Source organism: Heteronotia binoei, chromosome 1, assembly GCF_032191835.1.
Source record: "Heteronotia binoei isolate CCM8104 ecotype False Entrance Well chromosome 1, APGP_CSIRO_Hbin_v1, whole genome shotgun sequence".
Lineage (NCBI taxonomy): Eukaryota > Metazoa > Chordata > Lepidosauria > Squamata > Gekkonidae > Heteronotia > Heteronotia binoei.
This window is the reverse complement of record NC_083223.1, coordinates 253,868,940-253,896,788: the sequence shown is the minus strand read 5'-3', so window position 1 is coordinate 253,896,788 and position 27,849 is coordinate 253,868,940. Positions and strand designations below refer to the sequence as shown.

Sequence of the window (27,849 nt, the reverse complement as noted above, 5' to 3'; positions counted from 1 at the left end):
ATAGATAGATAGATAGATAGATAGATAGATAGATAGATAGATAGATAGATAGATAGATAATACAAGAACCAGTGCTTATGGAAATCCTATTTTCTTAACTGTCTGCTTTGTAATGGCTGGTTCAAGCTAAAGCTGTCTTGCTTCCCTTGTGCTCCTAAAGCAACAGAGAACGTTATCATTCCAAAACACAAAAATAACTCCATGCAAGAGGAAGACACGTGTTTGGTGCGCCAAGGAGACGGCAAGGCATGCGATATTGCCAGAGCCTCTCTCGCTTTTTCCAAGAGCATAGAAGCATGCAGCCCGGGCAAGCCGCTGCGCCGCGTCAGCCCACGCCAAGAGACTCCGAAGATGATCGGAAGATGAAGCCAGGTACGGTTGCAAAGACAATGCATTTGCCTTGCTTGATGGTGGCATGCAATAACAGCTGTTACTGTAATGGATTGTTAAGGCCAGTGATCTGGAAGATCAACTTTGATCATGTCTGGTTTTGAAAAATAAAAGACCAAAGAAAAGGGATTTAAAAAAAAAAAATGTAGTAGTGCATGCATGTGCAAATCAGTTGTGTTCTCTAACCAGGTGATAATTGGGGGTGGGGGGGTTAGTGGCAATTAACCGAGGAGAAAAACCATGCAAGAGTATTATGCCAGGGGTGTAGATGTTACAAAATCAGAAAGAATGTGGCCTGCTTTTGTTTTAGAGATAAATCCTGTGGAGCAGCCTGGAGCAGGAGATTTGAGCTCCCTAATTCTTTGAAAAATCATTCCTGCCAAAATCACCCTTCTTGCTTGTTCCCTCCACCTGCTGTGTCATATAGCTAAATTTCAAATTGCCGACATCTCCTAACTACACACACACACACACACACACACACACACACACATGCCCCCCCTTGCCAGATTCATTTGGCTCCTGCAGTGTTCCACTGCACTCCAAATTTGGCACTGTGTTTCTGGGGCGATTGAATCCATTCCACTTTCACTGTGTGCACGCGTGTATTTATTGTCTGGCTAAATCGAGAAGCTGTGCATCGCTTCACCCACCTCTCTTTCAATTTGCCAATCCAGACGGGGGTCTATTTTGGGTGTTTTCAAAAGTATTCCAATACAGTCATGCATCATACCCTGTTCCGTTTGAAGCCACCCCCACAACACCTGTTCAGGAAGGCTCGAACGCTGTTGATTTCAGGCTTGTTGAAATGCATGTGGTCGTCTCTTTCCAGAAAAGTAAAACAAATTCTACATAATTCGCGGAATGAGATAGCTTCCCCCCCCCCTTTGGGTTCACTTTTGTATAGTTATGTAACTTAAATGGAGGTAACCCCCCCCCCCCACGTACACTCTCTGTTAAACTGCTGTGTTCCGTCTGTACATCTCCAAACAATCCAGGGGCAGAAGGCCTAAAATCCTCGATGAAACAAGCCTCAGATGGATACAGCATGGGATCTTTTTTTTTTACCATGTATAAGACCAGAGAGCTTCTCTCTTCTTTGGGAATCTTCTGCAAATGTTCAACTTGCTGGCAAATAGATTTCCATTTCCTCTCCCAAACACCCCCCACAACTGCAAAGATTAAAACAAAGAGGTTTATAGTCTTCTTTTGCTTCTTCTTTTTTGTGAGTGTTTGATTTTATCATCACCACAGGAGACAACGCCTTATTTTTCCTGCTCTGCCTAAAGGAGATAGAAACAAAAGTCACTTATCTGATTGGCGGGGAGAGTAAGAGAATTTAAAAGAGGTTTGCATTTTCAATGGTTTTACTGGCCAGTCAACAGCTCTTTTGATGTGTCCCCAAGTAAGATGGCTTTTAAAATACTTTTCAGTCCCCTGAGGGAAGGTGAATGTGTGGAGGTGAGGGTAAGGACAGAGGCCAAAAGGCACAGGAAAATGTCACTAAAATTATTGCTCTGCTCACTGTGAATAAATTATTTGTTGGGAATCTCAGTACAGATGGGATTTATTGGGAATCCCAGTACAGATGAAACTGTATGGCTTATTACACCCCCAGCATGACATATGGATTTTGCTGATATTTGATAGATGGCTCTTGCAGATTTCATTCAAGTGCCCCTAGAGGGATCAGGAAGGAGGGGAAAGCCAGCAAGGATGAGAAAAGTGATTCTTGATTCATTGGTTTATTCATTCTCAAGGCCCTAGAAATGCACATTGAAGTTGGTTTGTTTCCTTGTGAAATAGCTTCATCTGAGCCTCTGCCACTCTTTGGATCTTGGCTGAATCCCGGCATAGATGAAATGCCTCAGTGCATACACAAAGTTTCCCCTCCAAATAAGCAAATATTCTCACAAGTCTGGCCCACAACAGGGACTGTTCCTGAAAGGAACCTTCAAAGCCTTAAAATAAGGTAAAGGTAGTCCTCTTTGCAAGCACTGAGTCGTTACTGACCCATGGGGTGATGTCACATCACAACATTTTCTTGGCAGATTTTTTATGGGGTGGTTTGCCATTGCCTTCCCCAGTCGTCTACACTTTACCCTAAGCAGCCTTAGCAGTAACCAAATTAAGAAAGAGTCTGCTTTTGTGGATGTAAAATAAGAATCGAGGTCATATTAGCAACATGAACCAGAAAGAAGGAGGAACAGAGCAGTATGTCCTTCTGCAGTTAAAACCCTCCCCAAATAAGCACGTTGTACCAAGGTAACCCAGATTCTGTGCTAAGAATAGCCAGATTCTGCAGCCTGTTTAAAAGAGGTATTGGAGGAACCCTTTCTTCCCAAAGGTGCCAGATACAGGAGCAGCCGTCTTTGGAAGGAGTGAAGAAGAAGAAGATGGAGAAAAAAGGGTAGAGTGAGGGGCGATAGAAGAAGTGGCAACCTGGTTGGGTGTGTTTGGATCCCCTGTGCAGCCAACGTGGCAGGGGAAACATAAGACTGAGGTGGTACAGCAGCTCTTTGACCTGAGGTGAGGCCCCTCCCTGCACAGCTGCTGGTGGAGAATCTAGGATTTTTTGCCCCATGCCATGCAAAGTAAAAGTCGCCTGCCTCAGCTCGTACACGTACCACTGAATCCTGCCTCACTGTTCACCAGAATTGTTATTTTATTTAAAAGGACATGGTGTATTGGGGTGTAATATAGCTTCAGCTGGGCAGCCATATTGGTCTGTAATACGAGAGCAAGATTCGAGAAGAAGACCAAGAAGATTTCCAGGGTAGAAGCTTTTCAAAGTCTGATGAAGGGAGCTTTGACTCTCGAAAACATGTACCTTGAAAATCTTTTTGATCTTTAAGGAGCTACTGAATTCAAATCTTACTCCGAGGAGTAAGATGACACTGAATCAAAACATTTAATTTTTAACATTCCTTCCTTAACCGAGCCAGTGTGGTATAGTGTGTTCAGAGTGATACTCTAGGATCTGGGAGATGAAAGGAGTAGGGATTCAAACCTTTGCTAGGTGACAATCTCGGCCAAATTTGCCTCACAGGGTTGTGGTGAGGATGAAACTGAGGAGAGGAGAATGATGAAAGATGTAGAGTCCCCACTGTGGAAAAAGACAGAGTATAAATGAAATCAATAAACAAGCAAATGTTATACATTGCTGTGATATGGAATATTTCCTAATTTGACAAACAGGTTGAGCAGATTATTTAAACAGACTTTAAAATGTTCCCTCAAGAGACTGGGTGGAAGGATTAGGCTTTATCACTAGGCCAGCAACTAACGTACCCTCTAAGCTGAGTTAGTGTGAGCTAGCTCAGATTTTTATCCTCCAGCTAACAGTGTAGGAAGGATGACCCCAGAGCACACTAATTTATGCAGTAGCTCACAACTTTAATGCCAGTAGCTCAAAAATTTAATGCCAGTTGTTCACAAAGTAGAATTTTTGCTCACGAGACTCTGCAGCGTAGAGGAAACATTGCCGGCAACTCAACTTCAAGGGAATCTAAACCAAGGTAAAATCTTTTTATATATCTAGGCAGCAATAGAGATCACATTGGTTGGGCAAGTTAGCATTTAATTCTAGCTGCTGAGAGAAAGGAACAAGGAAGGCTTTAAGGAGGAATTCTGGGGCTGAGCAAGGTGGGTTGAGGGGAAAGAGTTCAGGTTATGAAAGAGCACCAGGAGAACAATGTTGTATGGCAATTAATGCAGAGTAAAGGCCTAGCAGTGCCGTGAGGCCAGTCCTTAAGGGAAGGATCCTTCCTGAGGTAGCTGTGAAGAAAGCCTGCATACCACACCCAGAAAACCTATAAGATTAGTGCTGCCAGCTCTGGGTTGAGAAATACCTGGTGATTTGTGGGCGGAGGGGGGGGGCGGGGAGCCTGAGGAGAGCACAGTTTGGAGAGGTGAGGGACTTCCATGGGGTTATAATGCCATAGAGCCCAACTTTGACAGTTGCCGTTTTCTCCAGGAGAACTGATCTCTGTTGCTTGGAGATCAGTTGTAATAGCGGGAAATCTGCAGCCCTCCCCTGAAGGCTGACAACCCTGTGTGAGCCTGAGCCCCCAAAGCTGGCTGCACAGAAGATCTTTGGCAAAAGAGGCTTTGAAGCAGGTACTCAAGAGAAGAAGCACCGTCCAATTTGGGGTTGCCAGCGTCTGGTTTGAAAATAGTTGGAAATCTGAGCGTAGAATCTGTGAAAGGAGAATTTAGGGAAGGGAGGGACATTGGCAGGGTATAATGCCATGCAGTCCACCTTCCCAAAGCAGCTGTTTTCTCCAAGAGAAGTGGAACAACATTTTAAGTGACTGCTTAATTAATAAATAAGCAATCTATGTAGATCGGTTGCAATTCATGGAGATCTCCAGTTCCCGCCTGGAGGCTGGCCACTTTAATTCCTGTTCCTTTTATTCCCTTGCAAAAAACCCCCAAGCGCCTCTGTCAGACACTGGCTCAACTCACGTGGGTGGGGGGAAAGAAGAAAGAGACGATGAGCAGGTAAGGCAGGTGGCGCGTCACTTGCGAGGGATTATGAAAATGTCGCAAAGGGAGCAAGCGGCGACGTAGCTGGAGAATGTGAAAATGAGTCAGGTTTGGTGGTGCAAGCTGAAGGGCACCTAGCCTCAGGTGAGAAAAAGAAGCCACTGAACTGGATTTCGGAGATTTGCCAAGAAGAGTGTGACGTCTTGTAGAGGGTAGCGGCTGCCCCCCCACAACATCGCCCTTGCTAGGGTTGTCAACCCCCAGGTGGGGGCTGGAGATGTCCTAGGATGAGAACTCCAGACTATACACATCACATATTTATTTGTTTATAATATTTATTCCACTTCTCCTGGAGCAAATGGCTGCTTTGGAAGGTGGACTGCATGATATTATGCTCTACCATTGTCCTTCCCCTTCCTAAACCCCACTCTCCCAGGCTCAACCCTCAAACCTCCAAGTATTTCTGAATCTAGAGTGAGCAGCCCTTTCCCCAGCCTGAGACCTGTGGTTGCCAACCTCCAGGTGGTGAAGAGATACAAGCCACTGGGCTTCCGCAATTACCAGCCTCTAAAATAATTACAATTAAACAGATATTATACAAAAAAACCTTTTAAAATATATTAATTCTAATTATTTTAGAGGCTGGTAATTGCGGAAGCCCTGTGGCTTGTATCTCTGTCTCTGTTTTCCGTGATTCTTTGTTTGGTTGCACAACCTGCAGGTGGTGGCTGGAGATCTCTTGGGATTACAACTCCAGTCGATAGAGATCCATTCTCCTGGAGAAAATGGCTGCTTTGGAAGGTAGACTCTATGGCATTCTACCCCACTGAAGCCCCTTCTTTCCCCAAACTCCACCTCTTCAAGCTCCACCCTCGAAATCTCCAAATATTTCCCAATCCAGAGCTGGCAACCCTACCAGATCTTCCTTCCTTGGAGGTTTTTAAGCAGAGGCTAGATGGCCATCCGATAGCAATGCTGATCCTATTTTAAAAAAGTAAAGGTAGTCCCCTGTGCAAGCACCAGTCGTTTCTGACTCTGGGGTGACGTCGCATCACAACGTTTTCACGGCAGACTTTTTTACAGGGTGGTTTGCCACTGCCTTCCCCAGTCATCTACACTTTTCCCCCAGCAAGCTGGGTACTCGTTTTACCGACCTCAGAAGGATGGAAAAATGTCCTGCATTGTGCAGGGGGTTGGACTAGATGACCCCGGAGGTAGCTTCCAACCCTATGGTTCTATTCATAAACACTCTGGTTGGTCCTTTCTTTCTAAATAATGGCCTAGAGGAATGCTTGCTCTCAAGCAAGGCAAGAGATGTAGAGAATGGGTGTGGATGAACAGCCATGTAGAAAAGGACAGGAGTGGGAGGAGAAGCCAAGGCTGAGGTGGTTTTATGAATCTCCTTGGGCTGAAATCCTGTGTGTGCTGGAAATCACAGGAAAGTGGATTCTGACTAGCACATGTGAAGCTGCCTTTCTAGTTGTCCTGCACAAGGGGAGATAAAGGCTGAGAAGTGCTCTGGGGAATTCAACCATCATCATTTGAGCCAGAAGGGGTTTCAAAATTGATCTGTGGTGTGGTTGCACCAACACCACGAAGAGGAGTGAGTGGAACCTTGTGAATTCTGTGTCGCTGAGCAAAGCTCTGAGAGAGAAGGAACTTGGGAGCACTATCCTGTTTTCCTCCCTCTGCAATCAAAAGGGCTCAGTGAGGTTTGTCCTAACCCCCTTTCTCATACTATGTAAACCATTGACATTTATTCAGTGGCTTGGGAGACATACGTGTCTTTTTAACATGGCACCTGTAGCTCTTCTGAGGACTGTTCCCCAGTGTGGTATGTGTCCCATGTTTCAAGAAAGTGGGCAAGGTGTTTGCCCAGTAAGACCTGTGGCTGGCTGTTGGCTTCCAGCCTGAAACATCTGTTGTCAAAGGAAAGGGTCAGCTGTGTGCCTTCCTGAGATACAGGCAGCCTTCTAGGGATGGAAGTAAACATGGCTCTGATCACAGTTGTGAATGTGGTTCTCTGTGAGCCACGGAGTGAGTACCACTGATGTAAACTGGTCAGACTTGAATGCATTTGCTTATTTTACTCTGCTAAATATGGGGAAGAAGAGGAACGATAAAAGGCGGAAGGGCTCCACCTATTATTTACTGTAAATTCAACAAACCTTCCAGCTTTTGGGATTCATCAGCGGGGTCCCCAAGGGTGTGATGGCTCCTACCAACCCCTTTCTTGGCACCCAAGGACTACATTCGAAAAGTGGTCAGAGCTCAGGCCTGTAGCACCTCGGGGCCCACAGGGCCCAGCCTCCTTGTGGATTTTATGGGCCCCCCTTCCCCTCAGGCCCCCTCCCCCCGATTGCCTCAGCACATGAAGCAAGTAATGGCACCAGCAAGCTCTCCTCTGAAGCACTCTGAGCAGAGTTGGGTGGGTGGGTGGCTGGGCAGATTCCAAAAGTTGGGTGGGTAGGTTGGCAGTCAGCCTCTGCTCCCAGCAGCCCTTAGTTCGGCCATGAAGAGCTGGGGCCTCCATGTGTTTCCTTGTTTTCCACCACCATGACCCTGAATTAGGGTTGCCAATCCCCAGGTGGGGGCAGGGGATCCCCCGGTTTGGAGACCTCCCCCCGCTTCAGGGTCATCAGAAAGCGGGGGGGGGGGAGGGGGAGGGGAGGGAAATGTCTTCTGGGAACTCTATTATTCCCTATAGAGATTTATTCCCATAGAAAATCATGGAGAATTGATCCACAGGTATCTGGGGCTCTGGGGGGGGCTGTTTTTTGGGGTAGATGCAACAAATTTTCAGTATAGCATCTAGTGCCTCTCCTCAAAATACCCTCCAAGTTTCAAAAAGATTGGACCAGGGGGTCCAATTCTATGAGCCCCAAAAGAAGGTGTCCCTATCCTTCATTATTTCCTATGGAAGGAAGGCATTGAAAAGGTGTGCCGTCCCTTTAAATGTGATGGCTGGAACTCCCTTGGAGTTCATTTATGCTTGTCACACCCTTGCTCCTGGCTCCGCCCCTAATGTCTCCTGGCTCCATCCCCAAAGTCCCCAGATATTTCTTGAATTGGACTTGGCAACCCTACCCTGAATGGTAAGTTCTTGGGCCGGTGGGTGGGAGGAGAGGCCCCTAGATTGCACAGGCTGTAAGGGCAGCTAGAGTCCTTTTGGGGTGGAGAGGGAGGGAGGAGGGTAGCCAGGACATGTCTCCCCCAGCCAGCATGTACAAGCCGCGCGAATTCCCTGCTGCTCCCAGTTGGGGAAGGGCACAGGAAAGCAGGGAAATGAGGAGGGAGCGCAGAGATACAAATCAGCCTTCTTTTGAACTTCGGAACTGGAAGTCGATCACTGCAGGCTGAGCTCCAGGAGAGATAGAAGGGGAATAGGAGCTTACATGCAATTTAAATCACACTGGAGGGAGGAGCAAGAGGGGTGGCCCCCAGCCTCTCCAGCTTCTTGCTCTCGCCTTCATGACCCCTTCAACCCCATCACCTTGTGACTCTTGGCTATGGGGCTGTCAGAGCTAGATGGGGCTTTTGCGCAGCAGGGCGTCTGACTGGCTGTGCAGATGAAAAGGCATCCCGTAAAAGAGAACGTGTCTAAAACATTGAAGTGTTACTATTTGAGTTATATATAACCTCATTCCCTGACATTTTATGCTTGGCTTCACCTTCTGTGACTGCCATTTTGAGATTGTGCTCAGTGCCCTGTGTCAAAATTTCACAGATACCCACAGCCTAAAAGCAAAAAAAACACAAGACATGGGGGTCTCTGGACTAGAAACTTTATCTTCAAAAAGCAAGCAAGCTGGGGCTCTCCAGAAACTGGATTCTGTGCCCAGAATTATGTTCTTCTGGGAACGTGAGAGGATGTTCTAGCCTCCTTCCCTGTGCCTTCTGGATGTGCAGCTTTCCATGAGTTAGGTCAGGAAAAAACCAAAAGCCAGTTAAAACAGGCATGAACATCTCTAAGATACTTGCTGTGTATTTTGAATTTATCCCACGCAAGAAGCATATTTGTGTGTAAAATCACATGCAGCAAGCACACAGATTTGCACTCCCATCCATCGCTCACATTTATGTTTCACTGTGTGCCCTTGCTCTGGGAATATGTACAATCATGGCTTGGTGGGAAGGTATTTGCTTTGCATGCAAAAGGTCCTAGGTTGAATATCCAGTGTCTCCAGTTAAAGAATCTCCTTAATCTGACATTCTGATGAGACTCTACCGGGCAACGCAGGTGATTCTGGAGTGGCTGTGCCAATGGCTCATGCATGATAAGCTGTTTTATGGATTGCATTTTATTTTGGACTCTGAAGTACCTTGTGTTTTGGAGATCTATAACAAGTTGGGGCTGGGGGAAATTACAAGCAAAAGCCTTAGTAAGGTGGAATTTTATCAGCAGGTTTCCGAGCGCTACAATCCAATCCATCCTAATTAGGGGTCAAGTGGTGGCGCTGCGCATGGCCTGCGATGATTGGTGGGCAGGGTCTTGTTCCTGCTAAATTAGCTCTGGATGGTGGCACAGAATAGAATGTATGAACCAGGGTGCACATTAGATCAGCCTTCTAGATATTATGTAGATATATCTAGATAAGCCTTCAAAATATAACAACAATCCTATTGAATCCCTCTCCCCATTCTGATATTAGACGAATGCAAAAGGCTTCTAAAGCAATTCAGAATAGAAAAAGGCCAGCCATATTGTCTCATCCTTATACTCTGCCAGGATTTTGTTATCTTGTCCTTCGTACAGTCTTGGCTCTGAGGTTACCCAGGCTGGGATCACTTGGGTGCAAGTTGATTCTCAGGTGTGTGTGTGCTGGGAGCTGATATGGATTGGGGCTGAGCTTAGAGTTGCCAGCTGCCAGGCGGAAAATAAACCACAATATCATCGTGGAAAAATAACGAAAAAAATCCACACTATGAAAATTGATTTGCTATTGCAAAATTACAAAAGTTTTAATAGTTTCACACACACACACAAATTATGAATAACACAATACTGCCAACATTCATACAGTTTCCAGAGTCCATTTACTGCTGGTTCTCCGTGTTTCCGCAATCCTGCTACTACCGCGGGGCTCTTAAAGTGCTAATGCTGGTGCATTTGCTGTTTTTCTGCTAATGTCAATTACAAAACTTCATATAATTCACATTGTACGAGTTCCAACTTGAGATAGATTTTCAAGATAATGACAGTTTTCTAGTGGGAAACCTCCCAATATTCCAATAAAGTATGATCAAAGCCAGGGGTCGTTTTCTAGAAAAATAAGTGGTGGAGTTCATCCAGAAATTGTTATGCAGCTGCACCTACTATTCAATGGACAAAGTGGGGAGGAGGAGGGGGAACTCTCAGAAAGGTTCAGGAGGTGTGCTCCTGTGAGCTCCCGCTGAATCCGACGCCTGGTCAAAGCTCATGCGTGGATCATGGTAAGCCTCTCACAGGAATGCCAGCCTTTGATCCCATTTCTTGTGGATCACTTTTATCGAACAGGCATACTTCAGTTACCACTGTTAAACAGATTTCATTTTTCCAGCACAATTAATGGAGCATTCTCCATTAATTGTGCTGGAAAAATGAAATCTGTTTAATGGTGGTGACTAGTATGTATGCCTCTTTATTTGTTTGTTTGGCTTATATCCCGCCCTCCCTACCGAAGCAGGCTCAGGGCTGCTTACGTTTTATAAAAGTCACATAAAAACCAGTAACGATATAAACCTCAATCATAAAACTATACAAATACAGTATAATTAAAAACAGGAAAGGGCAACTAGAATGACAAAAGGGTTGGAACACTTTCCCTATGAAGAAAGGTTAAAACACTTGGGGCTCTTTAGCTTGGAGAAATGTTAATTGAGGGGGTGGTATGATAGAGGTTTACAAGATTATGCATGGGATAGAGAAGGTAGAGAAATAAGTACTTTTCTCCCTTTCTTGCAATACAAGAACTCATGGGCACTCCATGAAATTGCTGCGCAGTCAGGTTAGAATGGATAGAAGGAAGTACTTCTTCACCCAAAGGGTGATTAATACATGGAACTCACGGCCGCAGGAGGTGGTGGCAGCTACAAGCATAGACAACTTCAAGAGGGAATTGGATCAATATATGGAGTAGAGGCCAATCAGTGGCTATTAGCCACAGCATATTATTGGAACTGTCTGGGGCAGTGATGCTCTGTATTCTTGATGCTTGGGAGGAGATGACAACAGTGGGAGGGCTTCTAGTGTCCTGCCCCCACTGATGGACCTCTTGATGGGACCTGTTTCTTTTGGCCACTGTGTGACATAGAGTGTTGGACTAGATGGGCCATAGGCCTGGTCCAGCATGGTTTCTCTTATGTTCTAACTTCCAACATGCATCTGCTCAACAGATCTTGGGGACAAACCTAGGAACGTTACATTTATTATGCCCAGATGTCATAGAGTCATAGAGTTGGAAGGAATCTCCAGGGTCATCTAGTCCAACCCCCTGCGTAATGCAGGAATTTCACAAGGACCTCCCCCCCACACACTCCCAGTGACACCTGCTCCATGCCCAGAAGATGTAAAAACAAAAAACCCTCCAGGGTCCCTGGCAAAACTGGCCAGCAATTTTTCTCCAGGCCAGTTTTGCCAAGGATCCTGGAAGGTTTTTTTTTTTTTTAAATCTTCTGGGCATGGAACAGGTGTCACTGGGTGGGTGGGTGGGTGGGAGGTATGTGTGAACTTCCTGCATTGTGCAGGGGTTGGACTAAATGACCCTGGAGATCCCTTCCAACTCTGTGATGCTATGGCTAATAGCCACCGATGGACCTCTGCTCCATATGTTTATCAATTCCCTCTTGAACCCATCTATGCATGTAGCTGCCACCACTTCCTGTGTCATGTCATCTGGAAGTCTGTAACCATTACTTCTCAATTGCACTTCTTATGGCCTTCACTTGCTTATAGGTAAAGAGCCTGGGCTGGAGCTGGCACACACGCTTTGATTTTCGTTGTGCAAGGTGCACTTTGCCCAAGGAACCTACTCGCAGAAGGAAAATAGCTGCACTCCCTGTGATTCTTCAGCGCTCCTTCCTGTGAAGGAAACAAATCTTTGCAAAGATGCCTCCTTTCCCCAATTTCTCCAGTGTTCAAGGAACAGCGAAGCAAAGCTCCAGAATATGAATTAATTACCCTTTTCCGTTCTGGCTCCGGCTGATGGGATTATGAGTCAAAGCAGCCTGCTTTGGACACAGTACCCAGAAAGAGCTGCCAGTTGTGCCCGCATAACAGCATGTGAATTGAACGCTTCGCCTGCCAACCCTGGCAGGCGCCATGCCTCAGTGGGGGTAGCTAAATTGGCAACCCTGGGAGAGATGGGAGGACATTCTCCCACTCTAGAAAAGGCATGCTGAAACTGAAAAGGATCCAGAGGATGACTGCTGTATTGGCCAGATCAAAGGTCAAAAGCTCTCTGTGTGGGATCAGAGAATAAAGCTGTCAAGAGGTGAAAGTCTAACCACATGTACATTAAGGAAACTTGCCAAGGAACTGAGTATGTTGCAGGGGAGCTACCCCTCCTTGCAAAATGCTTGGCGTGGATCCACCAGACTCCAGAAAAGCTTGCTTGTAAGGCAGGGCTGTCCCTGCCTCTAGGCAAACTAGGCAATTGGCTAGGGTGCTGGCCTTCTGGAGGCGCAGAATTGGACGCCCCCTACATGACTCAGTGGTCTCCCATCCAAATACTTGCCAGAGTTGGCCCTGCTCAGCTTCTGAGATCTGACAGGATCAGGCTTGCCTGGGCTATTCAGGTCAGGGAGCAATTTCAAGTTTTGTGCTTTTCATTTTCCCCACAATTCACCTGTTTTTAAAAATTGGTTATCAGGTTTGTTGTACATGTGCTTAGAATTGTATCTGTAAGCTGGAGTTCTTACCTGGCTCACTGGGGCCTGAAGGACAGAGCTTGGGGGACTCGGGAACAATAGGCAGCAGGATCCAAATCCTGCTGCCCTGCTCCAATCAAGAGCCCACGACTGGTTTGAATGGTCCAGTCACAGGCAGCACGGGAATTTTGGGTGTGTATATATAGGGGACACTGCAGCCCTAGTTTTCAGTCTTCGTAGGCAGCGCTAATACCATGCTGTATTCAATAAAAGAGCTATGTTCACTACTACCTTGCCTCATTAATGTATAGAGCCCACTATATTATAGTGGTGACGAAGGTGGGATCCTGGTAAGCAAGGCCAGCAGCTACAGGCATTCCACACCACGCACGCACCACCAGTGCTGACAATGGCCGCTACTCCAGGAACGATTCCTGAGTTCGATGTGACAAGCCCAGAGCGATGGGAGACTGGAGAACTTCATCCACTACCACGGAGTTGTGGGGGATAAAAAGAGATCGCTATTCCTCAGCTCGTGCGGGATGAACACCCAGGAGCTAGCCCAGGGGCTAATGGCGGCCACCCTCCTCAAGGATGCCTCCTACATAGATATCACCACCGCCCTGACGACCGATTTCGCACCACAGTCATGAGTCCTGACCCGTTGCTTTGACTTTTCCAAGCACAGGCAGCAGCCCAATGAGTCTGCTGTTGACTACATTGCAGCCCTCCGCCGGCTGTCACTCCGCTGAGAGTTTCACCAATTGGAGGAAAGACTGAAGGCTCGGTTTATTTTCGGGCTGCGGGACAAGCCGCTGAAGAGGAAGCTGCTTGGGAAAGATGAGATGGACCTCCCCAAGGCGATCAAAGTGGCTACCGTCTATGAGAAATTGCCGGGAGAGCGCATGGCGGCGGCTCACCAAGCCGCCTCATCCTCCTCGGAAGCGGACGACTCAGGAGGAGACAATGCTCTCTAGTTCCACCATGCTGCTGTGAAGCGCAAGATGCCACATACAACCGAAAATGCACTAGCTCGAGAGTGTGCAAGTTGCGGGGGAAACCACAAGCGTCGCTCCTGCTAATTCTGGGACACCGTCTGCCACCACTGCTGGAAGATGGGTCACCTCGCTAGGGTCTGCCGCTCGAAAATGACACCAACCCGAGAGCACCCCCCCATCGGAAGAGTGGAAAAAATGGCCACCGCCACGAGGTCACCATCGTAGAGGATATCAACACCATCACTGCGTCGGACGGACAGGTATGCGACATCCTCATGCTGTCCCCAGATAAACTCAAAATGACAGTGTTTATTGAGGGTGCCCCCTGTTGAATGGAGGTTGACTCAGGGGTCACACATACCATCATCTCCGCCCAGATCCTAAAGAAACGTTGCCCCAAGTGGGGCCCTAAGGTATACTCGTCCCCCGTGCTTGTACAAGACTTCCAGAAAAGGGTGATTGGCATCAAAGGGGCCGGGGTAGTCAAGGTGCAATATGGGAAATTTTTGAGAGACCTTCCCTTGCTGGTGGCGGAAGGGGACCTGAGTAGCCTGTTAGACTGGGCTTGGTTTGCACCCTTGGGGATCCGAGTAGAGGGAATCCATCATGCCCTCACCAGCATGGATTTCCAGGACATCTGTGGGGAGTTCCAGGCAGTTTTTGATGGGACACTAGGAACATACACGGATTCCCCCGTGTCGTTACAAATAAACCCCAACGTGCCGCCCGTACGGCTAAAGGCCCGGTGGGTACCCTTTGCCTTGAAACCCAAGATAGAGGAGGAGCTAGACTGCCTAGTGGCACAAGGGGTCCTGGAGCCGGTCACCAACGCACAATGGGAAACCCCAATCGTCATCCCAGTCGAGCCAAACGGGAGCATCTGCATCTGTGCAGACTGCAAATGCACAATCAATAAAGTGCTGCAGGACCACGCCTACCCGGTCCTGGTAGTCAGCCATATGTTAGCATCCCTAGCAGGCGCCAAAATATTTGGGAAGCTGGATCTGGCCCAAGTGTACCACCAATTGCTGATGGACACCACCACAGCCAAGGCCCAAACCATAGTCACACATTGGGGCACTTTCTGGGTAAAGCGCCTCCAGTTTGGGGTCAGCGTGGCCCCAGGGATTTTTCAGAGCTTAATAGATTCTCTCTTAAAAGGGATTCCAAGGGTCCAGCCATTCTTTGACGATGTGCTGATCTCCGTAACAACGGAAGAGGTATTTGCCAGCTGCCTCCACACTGTACTACAGCATTTCAACGAGGCGGGACTCAAGGTAAAGAGGAAAAAATGGCTGCTGGGGGTCCCTACAATAGACTTTTTGGAGTACATGGTGGATGCAAACGGGATCCACCCATCCAAGGACAAAATCACAGCCATTTGTGACATGCCAGCCCCCACTAACAAAGCCGAATTGCAATCATTCTTCGGTGTCCTCAACTTTTACCATGCCTTCCTTCCCCACAAGGCAGCAGTAGCGGAACTCTTGCATAGGCTCTTAGGCAAAAGGGCTCCGTGAGTTTGGGGCCGCTGGCAAGCTGCCACCTTCCAGGCCATTAAAGACCTCCTGACATCCAACAGCTTGCTGGCACACTACGACCAGAGGATGCCTGTCGTTTTGGCCTGCAACGCCTCCCCCTAAGGGGTGGGCGCTGTCCTGGCCCATGTGTTGCCAGACGGCAGAGAGGTCCCAGTGACCTATTACTCCAGAACATTGCAGAAACCGAAGCGCAACTACACACAAATAGACAAAGGCCTGGCAATTGTGGCGGGAGTAAAAAAATTCCATGGTTACTTATATGGCCGACCCTTCACCATCCATACGGACCACAAGCCCCTACTCGGCCTCTTTGCCCCCGACCGACAAACGCCCCAGATGTTGTCACCCATGGTACTACAGTGGTCCATTTTCTTGGCTGGGTACCAGTATGGTCTTCAGTACAGGCTGGGGAAAGCCACGGGAGGGCCACACAGATACCCTCAGCCACCTGCCGCTGCCGTCGGAAGATCCGGATTAGGCCCCAGCACACCAGATCCTGCTTCTACAGTCCCTCCCGGACCGCCCAGTGCACGCGAAAGACATTTCACGCTGCTCAGCCAAGGACAAAATACTCTCCCGAGTTCTGAACTGGGTATGGAGGGGATGGCCCACAGGCCGGGTGGGACCGGAGTTTGGGGCGTTCGTGTCCCACAGGGACGAGCTCTCTGTCCATAACGGGTGTTTGCTATGGGGGAACAGGGTGGTGGTGCCCCCGGTTCTGAGACACCGAGTCCTCACGGCGCTGCATGAAACCCACCCGGGGATCATGCGCATGAAGGCACTCACCCGCAGTTATGTATGGTGGCCCGGGATGGACAATGCAATCAAGTCTTGGGTCGGTTGATGCCAGCCCTGCTAGGAGACCCGGCCAGAGCCTCCCTGGGCTCTGGTGCAGCACTGGGAATCCACAATAAACCCCTGGTCCCGGTTGCACCTGGACTTTGCGGGGCCCTTCCAGGGACAAACGTTTTTCTTAATTGTGGACTCACACTCAAAATGGCTGGAGGTGCTCCTGGTGGCATCCACCTCCTCCCGGGCCGCCATCGGTGGCCTCCGCCAGGTGTGCACCATGCATGGCCTCCCGGACACGCTGGTCTCAGATAACGGTACGGCCTTCACGTCGGGAGAATTTCAGGACTTCTGTGCCTGCAACCTCATTAGGCAAATCAGATCAGCCCCACTCCACCTGGCCACCAACGGCCAGGTCAAAAGGGTGGTGTGGACGACTAAAGAATTGCTCCACCACATCATCCAGGGGGATTGGGAGGGCCGCCTTGCAGAATTCTTACTATCATAGCACAGTATTCCCTCCTCAGCCACAGGCTGCAGCCCTGCCGAACTCCTCATGGGCCGCCGGGTAGCCACCCTACTAGACCAATTGGACCCAGACAGAGCCCTTGACCTGCAAGAGGTTCCAGAGTCGATCCGGGCACCTTGGGGGCTAGATACGGGGGACCAGGTTATGTCTAAGAACTTTGGGGGGGGGCGCTTGGATTCTGGCAAGGGTTGCCAGGGGTCCGTAATGTACGATTTTACAACAGAGGGGGGTCCACCATAAGGAGGCACAATGACCAGCTGAGGTCCTGCAAGAGCCCTGAGGTAGAAGTCAAGGATTACAGTCCTGACAACGAGACTGCCACCTCCACTCCTTCCCCGACGGTCGCAGTGGAGGCAGGGGCCCAGAGCCCTGCCCTTCAGGCGGAGCTGGCGGTCACGGAGGCCTGGGAACCGCCGACTGAGAGCAATACAGCAGCAGCCCCTCCACTCACCGCCGCTGCAACTGCATCCGCTCCTCCACTCCCTCCGGGGCTCAGGCAGTCCACCAGAGAGCATCGCAAGCCAGCCTACCTCAATGACTACGTCAGCTAGGCTTGCGAACTAAGGGGGGAGGGATGTTGTATATGTGCTTAGAATTGTATCTATAAGCTGGAGTTCTTTCCTGGCTCACTGGGGCCTGAAGGACAGAGCTTGGGGCACTCGGGAACAATAGGCAGCAGGATCCAAATCCTGCTGCCCTGCTCCAATCAAGAGCCCACGACTGGTCTGAATGGTCCAGTCACAGGCAGCACGGGAATTTTGGGTGTGTATATATAGGGGACACTGCAGCCCTAGTTTTCAGTCTTCGTAGGCAGCGCTAATACCATGCTGTATTCAATAAAAGAGCTATGTTCACTACCACCTCGCCTCATTAATGTATAGAACCCACTATAGTATAAGGCCCGAGTCTCTGGAAACCTGGGCGATGTCGGGACAGCAGCGGGCATGCTCATAGCCAGGATCCAAGCACACACGGTGCTTGGGTGTTCCGCTGACTCCACTCAGCCTTCCTGTGGCCTTGGAAGACTAGGTGGGGGTGGGGGTGGCCTGGGGGCACCTACACAAAACAGTCCTTGGAGCCTGTGAGGCTCTAAGGAGCGTACTGCACAGACACTGCCTGCTTTTGCATTCCCCAGGTCTGTAACACATGAAAGTGAAATGCGAAAGCCATTTTCTGAACGCGAAAGTGGATGGGCAGCGTCTGCACTCCATGGAGCCTGCTTTCCATTGAGGGAGAGGGAGCACCTTGCTGCACCCTGTAGGCCAAGTGGTGCCCTAGGCAGCCACCTACTTGGCCTACTCCCACCTGCCGGCCATGTTGGTTATCAGTGTGTGAGCAGGAGGTGCCAGAAGTTAGCTTTGCCTCGGGTTCCAGATAGTCTAGGGCCAGCCCTGCGATAAGGTCATGGCGCAAGAGGTAATTTCAAATCCCTCCTGCGTGACTCTCTCTTCATTTTCTGTTATCCTTCCTCTCTCAGACCTTTTCCTCTGCCCATCTCCGCACCCTATTCCTTGGAGGACCCTTTCTTACCTCTCCCCTTTTCTTGGGCTTGTTGTCTTCTCCAGCCCTTTCCTCCTCTGTTTCTTAGAGCCCTGGTACTTCTCAGCCTTCCCTAGAATCTTTCACCTAGAAGGTTCTGCCCTTCTAGGATTGTAGAACAGCAGCCACAGACTCTTTGGTAGGGTTGCCACCTCTGGGTTGGGAAATCCCTGGAGATTTGGGGGTTAGAGCCTGGAGGGGGTGGAGATTAGAGAGGGGGGAGACCTCAATGGGGTATGATGCCATAGAGTCCACCCTCCAAAGCAGCCATTTTCTCCAAGGGAACTGCTCTCTATCCTCAGGAGATCTGTTGTCATTCCGGGAGATTGCCAGATGTTGGCAACCCTACTCTTCAGCCTGCCTACCTGTATTCCTGTGACATTAGAGAATTCTGGCCACTCACAAAGGACTCAGCATTGCTTCCACTACTGACAAAATCTATGAATGCAGAACTGGCATGATTTGGGATTTACCCAGTCAACTGCACAAAAAGGAGGTCTTTAGCATGCAGTTGGCAGGCTGCCAAAGTACAGGAGCTGTGGGAAGACCCATAATTCCATTCTTCCCTAGCATTTTTCTAAGGTGAATTGCAACTGGAGAAGAGGACCCCTATTCAGGCTGGTGCCACTTTCTTCCTCTGTAGTTTTGCTGATCAAAACCAACTCTCCAAGGCTATTAGCCCTGGAATGGGGGAAAAGAGACAAAGATGCCAGCAGGGCTTTTTTTTAGCAGGAACGCACAGGAACACCAGCTGGCTTGGTGTCAGGGGTGTGTGGTCTAATATGCAAATGAGTTCCTGCTGGGCTTTTTTCTAAAAAAAAGAGCCTTGTGTGAAACAATGCTGATGTCAAGGGGTGTGGCCTAATAGGCAAATGAGTTCCTGAACATAAGAGAAGCCATGTTGGATCAGGCCAATGGCCCATCCAGTCCAACACTCTGTGTCACACCGTGGCCACAAAACAACCAGTGCAAATTATCTGAGTTGGAGCAACCACCCCACTGCCTATGGCCCCTGCTGCAGCCTGCAGGCACCTTCTCAAAAGCTCCTTTGACAAAGCTGCAGGGGAGAGGCAGAGAGAGGCAAACTTGGTGATGACGCCAGCATCAGCCACACCAGGCAAGTCGGGCGAAGAAGAAGACATTGGATTTATATTCCGCCCTCCACTCAAGAGTCTCAGAGCAGCTCACAATCTCCTTTATCTTCCTCCCCCACAACAGACACCCTGTGAGGTGGGTGGGGCTGAGAGGACTCTCACAGCAGCTGCCCTTTCGAGGTCAACCTCTGCCAGAGCTATGGCTGACCCAAGGCCATTCCAGCAGGTGCAAGTGGAGGAGTGGGGAGTCAAACCTGGTTCTCCCAGATAAGAGTCCGCACACTTCACCACTACACCATCCTGTCAGCCCCACAGAGCTGAATGGCCCGGCGGCCCTGGCTTCCAGCACAGCAAGGATCACTCAGCCTGGCTCGCTTCACAGCGATTTTCCACTTCCCACTCCATTCTGTTTATTCATGCTCACAGACCAAGTGGTCATAAGCAAGTAAACAAGAGATACAAAATACATAACCGTAAGTACAGTACTTACATTACAGGCTAGCATTATGAAATGTCACAGACAAAAATTTTACCACTGGAGGAGTCACACGAGGGTCGACATCAACTGATAATTTAGCTACAATCTCCAGTGCTGAAGCTGGAGTCCATTTTTGAATTACCACTTATCTCAGGCAATACTGTGTTTATTACAGTCAATTTTTTAAAATGCCAAATTGTATCTCATTTTCCAGATTTACAATTGCGAAGCCACTCAGAAAATGGAATCCCTGAAAAACCTACCCAATCATTCCCCTGATGGCAACACATTTAATCTTTCTTTAGAGGACAGTCACTTCCCAGTTTGTTCCTTTTGCTGGCTTTCCATTTGCTTAAAAAAAAACCTGACTCCCTCCTAATCGCAGGGCCAGTGGGTAGAAACACAGAAGAGCACAAACAGGCGTGGAAATCCATGGAATATGGGTTTCTCTGGCTCTTCAGAACCCCAAACTGGTCTCCATGGCAGGGTTGGCCCTAGACAGTCTGGTACCATAGGCAAGACCAGGGCTTTTTTTGTAGCAGGAACTCCTTTGCATATTAGGCCACACACCCCTGATGTAGCCAGTCCTCCTGGAGCTTACAGTAGGCATTGTACTAAGAGCCCTGTAAGCTCTTGGAGGATTGGCTACATCGGGGGGGGGGGGGTGCTAATATGCAAAGGAGTCCCTGCTACAAAAAAGCCCTGGGCAAGACTAACTTCTGCCCCCACCCCCAGTAACATCACCGAGTCGCATAGTTGTGCCCAATTCTCACCCCCAGAAGGCCAGCACCCTAGGCAATTGCCTAGTTTGCCTAATGGCTGAGCCCGCCCTGCACCTTGAAGAACACAGCTTTTCTGGCTGGGCCAGTCAAAAGCTGTCTTCTGGTCCTTGCAGCTCTTGGAGAAGATCAGGCAGTGGATTTTTTGGAGGTGCCAAAGAATAAACTCGGAACCTTCTGCATGCAACACCTGCATTCGGTTCCCTTGCCCCTAGTACATGCCAATTGTGGTGGAAAGTATCATCAAATCACACCTGACTTGTGGTAACCCTGTGCAGTTTTCAAGGCAAGAGACATTCAGTGACATTGTTTGGAAAATCAATTTCTATATCCCAAACAGTTCACTGGATTGTTGAATCAAAAAAGAGATTGAGAGTCTTTTAGTATAAAAACAAAATTATAACTTCATATCTACAGGGTGGGGGACTGGGATGAAAATAAGAAACTCTATAACCTGCATCTTATCTCTTAAGAAAGTCACATTGCTAAGATGGACTTATACAAACAAACAGTCCTTTTCCTGGGCTATCTCTTCATTAGCAGGGAGTCAAGTTCCTCTTCCTAGGTCAGGCAGGCAATAGGGAACAGGTAAACAGTACTGCAAAAACAAGACCTGGAGCTGACTGCGACTCAGATCATGAGCTACTCATCGCAAAATTCAGGCTTAAACTGAAGAAAACTGGTGAAGCCATTAGGCCATTCAGGTCTGACCTCCTGTGGAAGACAGGAGGGCCCTGCGTGACTTTGTCCATGGGGTCGCATAGAGTTGGAATCGACTGTGTGAATGAACAACAAAAACAGTACTGCAGTCCTAAGTTCTACTCACAACCTGAGTTCGATCCTAGCGGAAGCTGGGTTCAGGTAGCTGGCTCGAGGTTGACTCAACCTTCCATCCTTTCGAGGCCGGTAAAATGAGTACCCAGCTTGCTGGAGGGAAAGTGTAGATGACTGGGGAAGGCAATGGCAAACCACCCCGTAAAAAGTCTGCCGTGAAACCGTTATGAAAGCAACATCACCCCAGAGTCGGAAACGACTGGTGCTTGCACAGAGGACTACCGTTTTTTAAAAAGCACTTTTAACCCTATAATGACTGGAACTTAGAACATTGCAAATTCCAACACAGAGGTAGTTTGTCATTGCCTGGCTAACTTCACGTCACAACCAATGTTCCCTCTAAGCTGAGTTAGCGTGAGCTAGCTCACAGATTTTTAGCCTCCAGCTCACAGATTTTTGTCTTAGCTCAGGAAGGATGACCCCAGAACACACTAATTGATGCAGTAGCTCACAACTTTAATGCCAGTAGCTTACAACTTTAACACCAGTAGCTCACAAAGTAGAATTTTTGCTCACAGGACTCTGCAGCTTAGAGGGAACATTGGTCACAACCCTGGTATTCTTTGGAGGTCTCCCATCCAAATACTAGCCAGAGTTCAGCCCACTTAGCACCCAAGATCTGATGAGACTGGGCTAGCCTGGGCTTTCCAGGTCAGGGCAAGTACATGGTAATACTGAAGGAAAATTCACATGCAAAGAAAACCAAGTGAGAGTTCTGTGTCCCTTTGAAGATGGAACCATTTATCATTTTTTATGGGAAAGAGCTGTTGAGCCTAAGTTAAGTCAGGTGGTAAATAAATCCTGAGTAGAGAGAGAAAGGGAGAGATATGCACACACACACAGAGAATGAAGTCAAAAGAAACCAGTACTATATAGAGCGCAAAAGAATATAGAGTGGATTGAAATGAAGGTTATTAACAGCCACAAAAATGGTGTGTTTCAGGCACAGGAGACTGGATAGTGTACCAGAATGAAAAAATGATTTTATGAACAATCCTCTATGTAGCCGAAATGGAGAAATTAACATAGGCAGGCTTGTATTAATGGAATCGTGAATGGTTTGTCAATATTTTCTCAGTCTTGTAATGAGGGGGTACCCTCTTGGAACAGATTATGTGATTGAATCCCAGACCCAGTATTTATAACATTCTGTAAAATAGCTGCCAGATATTCTTTGCTCATTTGCTGGATAGGAATTAAATTGTACCCATTTATAGCTACTATGATAATGAAATCAGGCCTTGCTTTATTAAAGAAATATATATATATATATATATGCTGAAGGTACTAAAGTGAATGAAGGATCCAGGTAGTGTGGGTGTGATCTACTCTTGATGTTGTCAGTGCGGATTATTAAAAAGCAATAAGAATGTTGGATGGGCTCAGCCTTTTCTCTGACAAGAACTAACTGGATGTGTGAATTTGCCTTATGCCAAATAGTTCCTTTGTAGCTTTATGCAGGTTTAACTGTCCCAGTTTCTGTAGAGTTGTTTATTTTTCTTTATTTTATTATATTTATATCCCGCCCTCCCCTGACAGGCTCAGGGTGCAGTTGCCAGCTCTGAATTGGGAAACACCTGGATATTTGGGGGATGGAATCTGGGAAGGGTGAGGAGGAACATCAGCAGGATATAACGCTGTAGAATCCATCCTCCAAAGCAGCCATTTTTTTTCTGAGGGGACTGTTTGGTCATCTGGAGAACAATTGGAATAGCAGAATATCTCCTGGTGCCACCTGGAGGTTGGCAACCTTATTCTCTGGTACATCTTTCAGTTGGGTCATAATAGGGTTGCCAATCCCCAGGTGGGGACAGGGGATCCCCCGGTTTGGAGGCCCTCCCCCCGCTTCAGGGTCATCAGAAAGCAAGGGGAGGGGAGGGAAATGTCTTCTGGGAACTCTATTATTCCCTATGGAGATTTATTCCCATAGAAAATCATGGAGAATTGATCCGTGGGTATCTGGGACTCTGGGGGGGCTGTTTTTTGGGGTAGAGGCACCAAATTTTCAGTATAGCATCTAGTGCCTCTCCCCAAAATACCCCCCCCCCCAAGTTTCAAAAAGATTGGACCAGGGGGTCCAATTCTATGAGCCCCAAAAGAAGGTGCCCCTATCCTTCATTATTTCCTATGGAAGGAAGGAATTGAAAAAGTGTGCCGTCCCTTTAAATGTGATGGCCAGAACTCCCTTTGGAGTTCAATTATGCTTGTCACAGCCTTGATCTTGGCTCCACCCCTAATGTCTCCTGGCTCCACCCCCAAAGTCCCCAGATATTTCTTGAATTGGACTTGGCAACCCTAGGTCATAAACATGGTCTGTATTTTTCAGCTGTGCAGGAGGGGGCCCAGTTCAGTTCAGGACCATGTTGAATGAAGAAAAGGAGCTTAAACTCCCCCTCCTCTACATGCTATTTTCTAAAATGCCACCTCATAGCTACTGTTTCCTTGGGGTGGGGTGGGGGGCTACACATGTATACGTATGGTGACATCAGTTTCCCAACAGGGCAAATAGAAGCTCCCATTTCAGGTCAGGAGGAAAACAGCACAGGAATGAGAAGATGTACACTTCTTTTCCTCACAGACCATGGTACTTGGAAAGTACATTGGGTGTACTTGGAAAGCTTAGAGCACTTAGAACAGTCCCCAGCCTGACCAACGGACAAGTACCCGAGGAAAATGTAATTGGTTGTTAGCCCCCATGGCCCATTTTCCAATGTTTTTGGCTCCAGCCTCATAGCAATCCCTGTAACAGGAAGGAGGAAGAGGCAGAAGGCCAAAGCTTCCTGCTTTCTTTCACAAGAACATAAAAGAGCCCTGCTGGATCAGACTAATGGTCCATCTAGTCCAGTGTCCTGTCTTACAGTGGCCAACAACAGGACATAGAGGCTGTTGATGCCTCCTGGCTCTGAGATCCGGAGGATTAGTGCATCTGAATGTGAAGGTTAATCTCAGTCACCATTACTTTTCGCACACAGTTTACCTCACAGTCACAATCCTGTTCCCTCCGCAGCGTCCGGTCGGATTTCCCACCATCTGCGCCGGAGTTACAGGAAGTGCCGCGGCTTATGCGTAGCTAAAACTCAGTTTACGTTTGCTACGCAGAAGCTGCGGCACTTCCTGTAATTCCAAATGAGGCTGCACCATAGATCAATACCAGGGTGCTCACAGAGCCATGAAAATATTGGCTGTTTTATTCTTGGTCTCTTTCACTTGCTTTGCCCCTTGGAATTTGTCTCTCCAAATCCTTCCAAGCCCCTTTGCTTTTTCCTGGCCTGTTTGCTTTTCCTACACCAATCAGATCTTGGCTCCCCCGTCCCAACGGACAAAAGACAAAAGTGATCAAAACAAGAGGTTGATAACCTCCAGGTGGGGGTGTTCTCCTAGGATTACAGCTGACCTCTATGCTAGAGATCAGTTCCCCTGGAGACAGGGCTTTTTTTCTGTAGCAGGAGCTCCTTTGCATATTAGGCCACACACCCCTGATGTAGCCAATCTTCCTGGAGTAGGGTTGCCAAGTCCAATTCAAGAAATATCTGGGGACTTTGGGGGTGGAGCCAGGAGACATTGGGGCGGAGCCAGGAACAAGGGTGTGACAAGCATAATTGAACTCCAAGGGAGTTCTGGCCATCACATTTAAAGGGACGGCACACTTTTTCAATTCCTTCCTTCCATAGGAAATAATGAAGGATAGGGGCACCTTCTTTGGGGGCTCATAGAATTGGACCCCATGAGCCAATCGTTTTGAAACTTGGGGGATACTTTGGGGAGAGTCACTAGATACTATACTAAAAATTTGGTGCCTCTACCTCAAAAAACAGCGCCCCCAGAGCCCCCGAAACCTCCAGATCAATTCCCCATTATACCCTATGAGAATCGATCTCCACATAGAGAATAATGAAGTACTCAGCAGACTCCCCCCCCCCCAATTTCTGGCAACACTGAAGGGGGACTGGCCTCTCTACTCACGAGTTGCTGCCAACTTCTTCAAAGTAACACAGACACCCCATCCCAAGAGGAAGCCTTTCAATCAGCGACTGAAGCCTCTGGAGGTAGAAACGCACATGGTCCTCTGGGGCGGAGCTCCTCCCCCCCCCCCCCGCCAGCCAGACTCCCTGAGGAGATGCCTGTAGCAGCCGGAGAGGACGCAAGGACTACGAGTCCCAGCATGCACCTTGCGAAGGGAGGCCGCGCTGTTTCCCCACCCCCGCTGCCACGTTTTTGGAGAGCGGGGGAAAAGGCTGCTAATCCAGGGGTCCCCCGCCAGGGCAGGGGGGTTGGGAAGCCTATCCTGGAGCTTACAGTAGGCCCTATACTAAGAGCCCTGTAAGCTCTTGGAGGATTAGCTACATCAGGGGTGTGTGGCCTACTATGCAAAGGAGCTCCTGCTACAACAAAAGCCCTGCCTGGAGGATATGTCAGCTTTGGAGGGGGGACTATGTGGCATCACATTCCCATGGAGTTTCCTCTCTCCCCAAACTCCAGCCACCCTGGGCATCACCCCTTAGTTGTTGCCATAAATCCTCCAAGCCAGAGTTGGCAACTCTGAGCAAGGGAGGAAACCAGATTCCTACATCATAACAAAAGAAGTATAATCTTCATGTCTCAACCTTCTCCTTTCTCTCTCTTTCCAGGTTGCTGCATGCTCTAAAATGCCCGGCTCCTCTCCCATCTCTGTCCTGTGATCTTTCCATTCCTACCCCCACAGTCAACAGCCCCTCTGCTACCATGGTCCATACAGAAGGCAACGCTCTGCTGAAGGCCGTCTGGCAAGGCAAATTCCGGCTTACTCGCTTGCTGCTAGAGGGAGGGGCCTACATCAATGAGGGCAACACCCAGGGAGAGACCCCCCTCATTGCTGCCTGCATAGCTCCCTATGAGGATCCTCAAAACAAGCCCCGCATGGTGAGGTACCTCCTGGAGAATGGAGCCGACCCAAACATTCCTGACAAGACGGGGAAGTCTGCGCTGATGCACGCTTGTGCTGATGGTGCCGGGGCTAAGGTAGCCACCATCTTACTGGATCATGGGGCAGATCCCAGTGCCAAAGATTATTCGGGGGCATCGGCTTTGGTTTATGCCATCAATAAGGGGGACCGGGCAACCTTGCAGGTACTCCTGGATGCCTGTAAGGCCAAAGGGAAGGAAGTCATCATCATCACCACAGATACGTCCCCCTCAGGGACCAAGAAGACCAAGCAGTACCTGAATTCGCCACCATCGCCAGGTATCGAAGATAAGCATTCGCCTGCTCTGTGTATGTCGCCCTCAGACATTGAGGTGAGGACTGCCCAGTCTCCAGGGGGCAGTGAGAAGGAAGAGGAGAGAGACGTTTTCAACTTCACCATGGCAACCAGACTCACCTGTAACCCCATTCCGCATAGCAAAGGGAAGGAAGGTGAGGAGAAAACCTCAGCGCTCCCACCCAAAGGCAGGCCCAAGCAACTGAAGAGGCTGAACTCAGAACCATGGGGCTTGGTGGCTCCCTCTGTTTTGGCTCATCAGGAAAAGGCTCGGACCCCAGAGGAAAGGATGACGGCAGAGATGAATGGGTTGAGCCTCTCCAAGAGGCCGCCTTTGTCACGGAGGCACAGCATGGAAGGCCAAGAGTCATCCTGCTTCAAAATGACTTCCCACCATGCACTGGGAGAAGAAGTCTCTAGCCTGGAAGCAGCATGGGCAGAAAAAGTCCATTTCAGTCACCTCCACCAACCTCTCTCTCGGCGCAACACGGCTCCTGAAACCCAAGAAGGTGTCCCAGGTCCTGGCACACGGGGTGTGGCTCACCACAAGCTGAACTGCATGGAGCATCATGAACCTGATTCCCTCTGTCCAGACTCCATCCCTGGCTCGCCTGATTCAGGCCGCGTTTCCGTGGAGAGGAGGAAGTACAATGCCTCCCCACTGACTCTGCCAGTCAGTTCATCGCGGGAGAGTTTGGAAAGCATTCCCAGTGCTGTCTCCCCCAACATGATAAGACGCAGGACCCCAGGCCTCCTTGAGAGAAGGGGCTCTGGCACCCTGCTGATGGATCATATTGCTCACACCCGTCCTGGCTTCCTACCCCCTCTCAATTTCAACCCCCACCCTCCCCTCCGTGACATCCGGCCCAATGGAAAGCCTCCCTCACCAGTCCACAAGGGTCTGATTCCAGTAGCCCCCACTTCCCCGAAGGCCAAGCGGCTTCTGAGGAGGCATTCGATGCAGCCGGAACAGATGAAGCAGCTGGTGAGTTTTCAGAGCCTGATCACACCTGGGGACTCCGTGGCCAGTTAAAAAGAGTAGAAGAATCACACACAAAAAAGAGTGCAAACGATGGTGTTTTTGTCTTTGACTCACTGGGACTTGGAGAGCCTTTCATGATGCTCTCTTTTGGCCTCTAAGCCCATCATGTCTTCGTAGTTGGGTTTCCGTGTCTTCCTCCTCTTTCTCTCTTTGGTGTCCCATCTCATAGCCACCATATTTATGATCCTAGCTGAGCTTGGATATAGAGTTGGAGCCAACCACCACCAACTTCAGGGTGGAAGGAATAGATCTTCAAATCCATG

The 27,849-nt window shown here is 48.8% G+C and overlaps 1 protein-coding gene across 1 annotated transcript; it reads left to right on the top strand.

Moving 5' to 3' along the window:
• On the top strand, nt 1-27,582 carry ANKRD34A (ankyrin repeat domain 34A). The gene is made up of 2 exons (XM_060253143.1): nt 1-372; nt 25,936-27,582. The coding sequence occupies exon 2, from the start codon at nt 26,030-26,032 to the stop codon at nt 27,575-27,577; it is 1,548 nt and encodes a 515-aa protein (XP_060109126.1). The 5' UTR covers nt 1-372; nt 25,936-26,029; the 3' UTR covers nt 27,578-27,582.
• Nucleotides 27,583-27,849: the final 267 nt, after the last annotated feature.